This window comes from Xiphophorus maculatus, chromosome 3, assembly GCF_002775205.1.
Source record: "Xiphophorus maculatus strain JP 163 A chromosome 3, X_maculatus-5.0-male, whole genome shotgun sequence".
NCBI lineage: Eukaryota > Metazoa > Chordata > Actinopteri > Cyprinodontiformes > Poeciliidae > Xiphophorus > Xiphophorus maculatus.
Genome location: NC_036445.1, coordinates 447,658 through 457,468, shown reverse-complemented (window position 1 = coordinate 457,468; position 9,811 = coordinate 447,658). Strand labels below are relative to the sequence as shown.

The following is a 9,811-nucleotide window of genomic DNA, read 5'->3' as shown; positions in this document are numbered from 1 at the left end:
TTTTCAAAATAAATGTCCTTTATAACAAAAAAAATATGCATAATGCAAAATAAAACTAAAACATATGTTAATGATTTGAGATCTTAGGGTTTCTTGCTGCAGTTTCCTCCAGATGATCTTTGGTCTGTTTCTGGTCTCAAACTTTTCCATTAAAACATTAAGACAAGATCAGAAAGATGAGGATGGCAAATAAGATTTTAAAAAATCTAATTTCTAATTAAAAGTATTAACCTTCTGATGCATGAATTATGAATCCCTGAGTCAAGATTTTTTTTAATGTGTTTTTACTCTTCTTAGGGAATGAAAAAACAAATATTAACTTTTTTTTTCAAAAATGTTATTTTTCCAGGAAGTTACAGAAATGTCCACTACAGTGGACTACATGCGCTTCAGCACTCAACATAGAACAATATGAACTTAACTGAAGAATAATTTCATCTGAGTTTGATCATAAATCCATGACCTCATATTCCATTGTGGGCTTTGAAAAGCACTTGAACATGCTTTCATACACTCTAACATTCTATAGCCCTTCTGTTAATCCAAACCAAGAGAACAATCTTCATCAAACAACTCCTCTTCTAACTTCTCTCCTAACTCATTTTCCTAACTCCTAGGCTACATGAAAATTGGCAAAGCATCCAAGGCACAGTGCCACATGGCACTGCATGGAGATGTATTTGGTCTTCCTTGTGCATGCAGCATCGTGGCATCTGTTTGCATTTTTGACTTGAGTGAGCTAAGGCCAGTGATTTTCTGCGCTGAACCTGACCTCCCTGGGTACTTTGGTCACTGCTCTGCACTTTGCTGGAGGTGGGGCTCCACTGGGTCTTCCTTTTCTTTTTTGCTGACCAGAGCCAAAATTGATCAGTGCATGGGCCACAGAAGCTTTGAAGATAAGGAGATTCATCTTTTCCAACCCAGACATCAGGTAGAGTCGCCAGGCATTTGCAACAGTCACATCCAAAAAATGAAAGAACACTCTGATGTACCACCGCTTGTTTCTACGTCTGTGGGGATACATTGCCACACACTGGTCAACGAGATCCACCCCACCCATGAGTTGGTTATAAAGGGCCACCGAGTAGAGTCTTTGGACACTGATCTTGGCTTGGCTTGACCAGTACATCCGTGTCCTAGGATACCGAATGTACCCCATGACCATGTTGATCCCTAGAAAAATTTGCATTTCTTTGCTTGTCACTGCCAGATTTTCTTTCCCTTTCTGCAGCGCATACATGTTGGTGTTGTGCACTATCACATCAGTGAGATCTAAGGGAAACAAATACCTAAAGAACTCAATTGGTTCTCTTCCATCAACATTTACTCTCCTTTCTCCTAGAAAAGGTGGAAAGTCTCCATCAAAGTTATTGTCTTGGACTTTCCAGACATATTTGCGGGGTTGAGTGCAGGTATGGCCCTTGTGAACATTTCTCTGAGCAGGTACCATGTGGACATTTTCCTCGGCTCCCTCATCTTGCTGACCTCCATCTGCATCCTGTCCTTCATCATCCTGGCCCTCATCATCTTGACTTTCAGCATCCTGACTGTCTGCATCTCCTTCATCATCCGTATCTCCAATATTTCTAGTGTTCTCTGGCAGCCATTCCTCATCACTGCTGTCACTATACTCGTCATCAGAGGAGTCAGAGGGAATTTAATCGACTATTCTATAGTGTTCCTTATTCTTTGCTGCACTTGTGGTCTAAAAGTATGAGAAAATTATAATTTTACTAACACAAACTACAAATGATCTGAATAAAAAATTATATTTTTAAAACTAACATAGATATACTCAAAATGAATTTAATTGCAAGCAAAACAGTTATAATGAAAGATAAATCAACTACATGACTCATATTAAAAATATAGTCAGCAATGCATGATGTCCACTGTGTTGGACACATGGTTAATTGCAATTTCCTACTTACATGAAATAAAATTTTCCAAACTAAGTTAATAAAATTGTTACCTAGATGCTCCTGCATGTCAGCATATTTTTTTTACCTCTAGGATTCTCCGAGAATAGAAGGATTGAGAGGATATTCCAGGAGTGGTCATTAACTGTGTCTGTCTGCCGGCCATATTGGACTCCAATGACATTAACTTGTAGTTACAACAACTTGCCACTGAATTAACCTCAGTGGAGGGGAGCAGTAGAGAGCATTCTAAGGACTGATATGCAATACCACCGTAGAAGCCACTGCATTTAGGAGACAATGACTTCTAAACAGCTGTCCACTGTAATGACCGCTATGCACCAATTCAACTTAAAGTTTTTTTTTCTCATCTTCCCTCCAACTTTCTGAGCCGCCGCTCTGGCGGCCTATCCTGTACAACCTCCCTGTTGACGTCACTTACCTCCCGTAGGCAAGACGCCGAGCCAAGATGGCGTCCTGCACTGAGTTCTCAGTACCAGTACTCATATTTGCAATTTCCTTTGCATATCCTAACATAAGAGTGAAGAGCTTTTGCATCTTGTGAAATTATTTTAATCCCAGGAAGATGCCAAAAAAATAACTGATCACAACAAGTTGAGAAAGTAGCGCAGCAGCTGAGGAGGATCGAGATTAATGGCCGCAGTTCTTCACTCTTCACCCGAGGCTGCAGGATTTCCTGCCACTTCCGGTAACCCCAAGAAACCATCCTCAACTAGCAGCCCAAACCTAAGGCCCAAACCACGACGATGCTAATGCTTTGCTAGCTAACCTGATCAAGGGAAGAAGCGATGCTTTAGAAAAGGATCAGAAAGAGAGAAAATCATCAACTTTATTTATAAAACAGCAGCTGCAGTTGAAATAAAGTGCTAAGATAAAGAAAAGATCAAATAAAGCATAAAAAACCCAACAAAATATCAATCAAAAACTGAGTGAAATCAGGTCTCAGTTGGGTTGAAGGCCAATGAGTGAAAATAAGTTTTGGATGTGAAGCTGTGGATTCCAAAGCTTAGAAACGGAGAAAATCAGCCGAAGTTTCATGAACGGAGAGGATTTTCCCTCAAAGTTGACTCCAGTCAGGAATGACCTGGAATCCCGTTTCCTTCCTGCCGGGTCCATTCGGATTTATTCTGCACTGCAAACGGAGATTTGGGACTAAACTATAAAATTAAATTATATAACATTCTTTGTTCTTGTTCTATAAATGTTCTCTGTTTGACTCCATTGCTTTATTAATCTATCGCTGACAGATGATTCTACATTATTTTTAAATCAGTCAAATCTTTTTAACCGGTCTTTATCTTAATCTGAACAAATGTAGAAAAATGGCCATCAAGACTCATTATATTAAGAAATATAATCCAAATAACTTATTTTTTATCATTTCTGTTTTGAATAGAAAAATTGGATTCTTCAGTTCTTTTATATCTCCAGTCTCTTTTTGGAACATCATACCATTCCATATTTTCTCTATATTTGGTGGCTTGAATTTCTTTTTGGGTTGTAATTTCAATAAAACTCACATTTTCACCATCAGGCCTTGTTGTCGTGGTTACTAATCTAAAAACAAAACTTTATATGAATCAATAAGAACATTTTATATAAGAATAATTGCTTTCTTTCCTTTAAACCCAAACACAGAATCTGCTCTGCTAAAGGTCAGCTCAACATTTAAGCTGTAGCTGTTGTGACCTTTGACCTGAGTCCTAGTTGTTCTGGATGTGTTCTCTCTCCGAAGTATTAAGGCAACATTTCTGTAACTATGTTGACTGAAAAACATTTTGGAACATGTCATGTTTGGGTTTCAACAAAGTGAATCGAAAGGTTTTATTTATCAATTCATTCATTACTGAAACAACATTTCAACAAACAAATATTGATTTTGGAAGAGAAAACCAGATTTGAAGCAATATTTGCGTCCAGCTGGACATAAATGACAACATGGAAATGTTCTCCTCTGAGATTGTTGATCGGTATTAAATTATTTTTATGAGGCTCCATAATGTCACAGTTTGTACAATTGTTTTCTTTTGGCAAGTTTTTTGACTGTCATTTTGTCCTTATGATTTTTTATTTCTGCTCTCATGTTTACACTTCTGTGTGTTTTTGTTCTTCACCGACACAAACAGAAAAACAATCTTCCTGCTGTGACCCTCCCTGTTAGCGCCTCCACGTTTCCTGACCTGGTTGTTCCAGGGTCTGGGAATCGGACTGGGTTCTGGTTCTGGTTATGGTTCTGGTTTTGCGGGTCGTTGACCTTTCTGGTTAGTGACTGATATTGAGTGACTCCCACTATTCCAGGATTCCGGCTGGATGGTTCCTCCTTCGGCTGCTGCTGAGGGAAGTTACACACGGCTACACCGGAAAACCGGTGGCATCTTCAAAATAAAAGCATGAGGAAAAACCCAGGGGGGGTTCATCTGTTTCCTCTTGCTGATTTTCTGCGTGATGCTAAAATACATTTTTTTCAACAAATAAAAATAATAAGGCATAGTAAAATGTAATGTAATACGAAAGCACCAGATTTTTTTCTTCTCTTAATTTGTAAACCGGAAGTGTGCTGCTGTGTCTTTACGGGGTGTTTGACGTCAGCGCCTGGTTGAGGCGGGATCCACTGATGGGAACTGAGTCAGAACTTCCCGGACTGTCCGCCATAAATCCCAGTCAGGAGAAGAACATTCCTCCTGAAAGCATCTGGGTCACGTGACTGAACCGAACCGGTCCGGGAAGACCAAGGTTCGGGAACCTAACCAGTCGCTGTGGGTCGCGGATTTTCTCGCGTGATTATTCTTTGGACCAAGGTGGTAAAAGTTGTGGCTCGCGTCTGAATCCGCCTGGTTCCGACTGTAAACGGACCGAAGGCTCAGCAGGAAAGTTCTGATGGTTCTGATCCAACTTCAGGTTATGTGAGTACAGATCCAGACTTCTGATTCTATTTGGGTCAGAACTATTTTAGACAGAACCCCCATGAGTCCAGACTGAAACTCAAAGTTTCCAGATACACGAAGGACCTAAAATCCCGGTTCTGGTTCTGGCCATAAAATTTGAAGGTTCTGATCCAGTCAGCTGCTTTCCATTTCTAGAACCCATCCAGAACCACCAGGAACGATTCGGGATCTGGATCCGGTCCGATGTCTGGAGTTTCAGCCTGGAATCCCGGAATGAGAAACAGGAAGTTCATTAAAGCTGCAGCTTTTTTCTCCATGTTGTGACAGATTGTTTCTCAGTTCCTCAGTTTTACTATCGTTAGGATCAATAGAGGAACATCTAAAACATGCAGACTGGAGGCCTGAGGACTGGACTTGAGAAGCACTGCTAACCGCTAACACCGAAAACAACCAATCAGAGCCAGGAGGCGGGGCTCAGCGCTGCCAACCAATCTCATGTCCTCACTGCTAAAGTGCTAATGGCGGAGAAACAAGTAACCGCTACAGGAAAAACTTCTGCCATCAGTGGCTATGATAACTAGCATTAGCATTCCTTACATGCTATGCTAGCTGTAGAGTTTGTAGCTAGCACTGGGATCTTGCCACAGATTTCCAGTCTCAGATTAAACATGTTGACATTTCCAGAAATTATTTTCAGAAAAGTTTCAACCTGCAGCTTTGAAACACTGGTTTGTTTCCAGAACCCTGGATGCTAACGGTTGCGTTGGTTCTGACAGATTCTGGTTCCGGTCCAGGCCAGGCTGCTGCGGACTCTGAGGCAGCCATGACGGTCCTGGGGGAGACGGGGGTGCTGCGGGACCCGGCCGACCTCCCGGCTCTGGAGATCAAACTGGTGGCGCTGGTGGTTCTGCTGTCCGTCACGCTGCTGTTCGGGTTCGTCCCGCTCTGCCTCGCCAGGGCAGGCGGCCGCTGCGGCGCAGACCCAGGTACCGGCCCGGTTCTGCTCCGTCCAGACTCCGGACCAGCCGGCTGAGCAATGCTGAGGGTGTGTGTGTGTGTGTGTTTTAGAGCGGCGGCGCCGCCTGCTGGCCCTGATCAGCTGTTTCTCCGGAGGCGTCTTCATGGCCACCTGCCTGCTGGACCTGCTGCCCGACTTCCTGCAGAGCATCGGCGAGGCGTTCAGGGACGCTGGGATCAAAGTAGGACCAACACCAACAGAAACAAGCCAATGTTACCAGGCCAGGTCTACGGCGCCCCCTAGGGGACATGCAGGACTTTTTAATACTGAAAGTTTTTCTGCTAGCAGGTTTTTGTAGTAAAATCTGGAAAATGAGATCTGAAGTCAAACATGGTGTTTCATAAAAACGACTAGTTAAAAAGTTCTGACAGTTTTGATCAGAGCCGGCCCAAGGCACATGCAAGTTAAGCGGCTGCTTCAGGCCCCCACACCACCAGGGGGCCCCCAAGAACACCAAGATAACATGATTAAAAATACATGAAATAATCCAAATTAAATGCTGTTACACACATAAAAACTATTTCCATAATAAGATCTAAACTTTAGTGGTAATCAGATTTGGCACTGAAACATCAAATCATTACCGCTGGGATGATGACAGCTAATGATGATGCTAAAGCTAGCAGCTGTGTTGCACAGGCCTGATGAAGCAGCTGCTGTTTGTTGGGCCCCAGATGAAAATCTAAACACCATTTTCATTTTCCAACCCAAACCCGACCGGTCCAGAAGGTTCCTCTCAGGATCTCTGAAGGTGTTTTTGGTTTTTGGTTTGTTTTCACCGACTGGAGATAAAATGGATCCGGATGGATTTGCTGATTTACTGCGAGGAAACGCAAAGGAAGAAATTCCCCATGTCCACTGGGGGGCGCCGTACTGAGCCTGTTTACAGTACAAATCTGAAAAGTGAGGCCTGAATATGTAAACATGGTGGTGGCAACATCATGCTGTGGGACAGGGAAGATGGATGGAGCTAAATCCAGATCACAGAGGAAACCCTGTTGGAACAGCAGGGGGCCAAAGATGGCGGCCGATGCAGACAAACCCTTTCCCATCTTTTAGATTATCATTTTTCATAGATTAAATTATTTTTTTAACCAAGTTTCTTCATTCAACGACATTTTGGAGTAAAAAAATCTAAACTTTGAGGCCAAAATTTCTAAACTGTCGTCCATTTCAGATTCTTTTCTAAAAGAAATCTGACTTTTTAAGAAAATGTTAAGTACAAATCGTCCATCTTTAGTATTGACTATTATATCTGTAAGACCTTTTCCTTCACCCAGGTTCTGGTTCTGGTTCTGGTTGGAAGCTGATCAGATGTGACTGGGCTGGAACACGGATGTTTTGACCCTTGACCTCAGCAGATAAAACGTCTCATAGCTGAAGGTTCTGAAGCCCAGGAACCGGTCCGTTCTGGTCCTGGCAGAACCGGTTAATCCAGGAGTCTTTAATGTTTTTCAGAGTAAATTTTTGATCAAGTAGATTTAGTATCAGTTGATTCAGCAGGAATCATGTTAACTTCTTTAGTTGATGTTTTTATTTTAAACACGTTGGAAAAATTAAACAATCAACATTTTTTTATCCTGATTAATTTCTGACTGAAATACATTATTTTATGTTTCTGTAGCAACTATTGGACCCCTGCAGTCATTGCTAACAAGTTAGCAGCTAAGCTAGCATGCTAGCAGCGAAAAATTCTTTAAACTCTTTTAATTCTGTTCGATTATGTATCAAACGAAGCCACGTGATCATCACACCTATCAGTTTGTTACATGTTGGATTTAAGACGTAACTTCATTTTACAAATCATACAAAAAATGTGTCAGATTGAAAACCTCTGATTTACATACATGGATACAGGTTCTGTTAGTTCCTCTGGTTGCTACTGGTCCAGATGCAGAGAGCTGCTGGGTTCTGGTTCTGGTTCTGAGTGGTGTGTTTGCTGTTCCAGCTCCAGTTCCCTCTGCCGGAGTTCATCGTGGCCATGGGTTTCTTCCTGGTTCTGGTTCTGGAGCAGATCGTCCTGGCCTTTAAGGACCAGTCTCCGCCCCAGCTGGAGGAGCGCCGGGCCCTGATGGCGGACTCCGGCGCCCAGGCGGCCGGCGGCGGCCTGGCCCAACGCCGCAGAGGCTCCGCGGAGCCGGCGGGGCCCCTGCACGCCGCCCCGGGCTCCCAGTCGGCGCTGCGGGCCTTCGTGCTGATGTTCTCGCTGTCGCTGCACTCGGTGCTGGAGGGGCTGGCGGTGGGGCTGCTGCAGCGCGGCCAGGAGGTGCTGGAGGTCTGCCTGGCGCTGCTCATCCATAAGAGCGTCATCGCGTTCTCGCTGAGCGCCGCGCTGTCCCAGGGCCGGCTGCGGCGCGCCGTGGTGTCCGGCTGCCTGCTGGCCTTCGCCGTCATGTCACCGCTGGGCATCGCGCTGGGCGTGGGGCTCACGGAGAGCCGGATGTCGCCGCAGCACCGGCTGGCCCGCTGCACGCTGCAGGGGCTGGCGGCCGGCACCTTCCTCTACATCACCTTCATGGAGATCCTGCCGCACGAGCTGGCCGCCGGCCGCGGCCGCATCCCCAAGGTGGCCATGATGCTGCTAGGCTTCGCCGCCGTCACCGGGGTCCTCTTCATCAAGGTGTAACCATGGCAACGGGGAGAATCAGAACCTCTGCTTGGACTGATGGAGGGTGGCATCTGTCTGTTATACAGGATCTTTGTTCCAATGACGGTCAGAGTTTTGCAAAGTGATAATTTTCATAAAGTTATTGGAGTTTAACTAAAGGAAGTGAATCAACCTGCTGCTGCCACGGTCATAAACCAAACATGATCACTTCCTGTGAAACATGATCACTTCCTGTACGGCGCAAACATCCAATTCCCAACAAGAATATTCAACATTCATGACGTCACTTTGTGTGTTTGTATAACCAGCTGTTATTTACATAAAACAATCCTGGTCCAGATGTTTTCAGTCCGGAGGAAACATCTGGACCAGGAGGCAAAAATCACCAGAAACAGGAGCCACAGCGCCCCCTGTTGGTCAGCAGACTGGAGTACAGATGGATAAAAACAGAAAGTTTCAGATTTTTAAAAAAACAAACTATTCAAGTATTTATATATTCTGATTTTATTTTACTGGTTAAATGTTTGTTTCCTCCTCTTTGGTTTATTTCTGCACCCTGAATGAATATTCTGTATATTCTATTAAAACAACATTAGGAAACTTTGTGTTTTGGTACCGAGTCACATTAACGTGTCGCCGACCAGAACCAGAACGGTTCTGGTTCTGGATCCTGAGACCAGCTGCTCACTGTCAGATTTTCTATCACTTTTATTTTCCCATCTGGGAAAAGAAAAATATTCTTGGTGACATTTATGGAGGAGGATGATTCCTCATGTTCAGGACAAATGTAACAGGCTTGATGTGCCAGTTCCTCCTTTTTCTCCTACTTGCAGCGAAGATCATTTTTAAAAGACAGTGGCGTCCCTTATGGGTCCCTCTCACAACACACTCTCTCTAGAAACTGTTCAATGCCGTTAAATCTACAGCTGGATTTGATTTTGTTTAGACTATATCAGTTTTAGTTACAGGCTAGTGAACTTCTAGACCTCTGGCATTAGATATGTTTTGGAAAAGATGGAGCCGTCACCGGTTGGATGAGGTGTGGATTAATCTAGAAATCCTGGTCATCAGCAAATTCATGTCAACTTTATACATAAGGTATATTCAACTCCCAGAAAACTTCATTCGAAGGTTATTGACGACCCATTCTGCTCTCCCAGAGATACTGGTAGTTTTTTCATATGTTCTGGTTCTGTGATTTAAAATTTGATCACAAAAAAGGTTTTCTATCGCTTTCATATTTCTGCTGTAACTGATGAATATTTGCATATAAAATAAGTCAATAGTTTCATTTGCAATTGTTCCATCTTCATGTCATGTAGCTCTCAGCCGGCTGGAGGAAAAGCAGATGTTGGTCTCA

The 9,811-nt window shown here is 43.5% G+C and overlaps 1 protein-coding gene across 1 annotated transcript; it reads left to right on the top strand.

Annotated features, from left to right (window-relative positions):
* Positions 1 to 4,559: 4,559 nt before the first annotated feature.
* Positions 4,560 to 9,056, top strand: slc39a1 (solute carrier family 39 member 1). The gene is made up of 4 exons (XM_023331436.1): positions 4,560 to 4,843; positions 5,602 to 5,811; positions 5,894 to 6,024; positions 7,792 to 9,056. Exons 2-4 carry the CDS (start codon positions 5,649 to 5,651, stop codon positions 8,467 to 8,469), a joined length of 972 nt encoding a protein of 323 aa, XP_023187204.1. The 5' UTR covers positions 4,560 to 4,843; positions 5,602 to 5,648; the 3' UTR covers positions 8,470 to 9,056.
* The last annotated feature ends 755 nt before the right edge of the window (positions 9,057 to 9,811 follow it).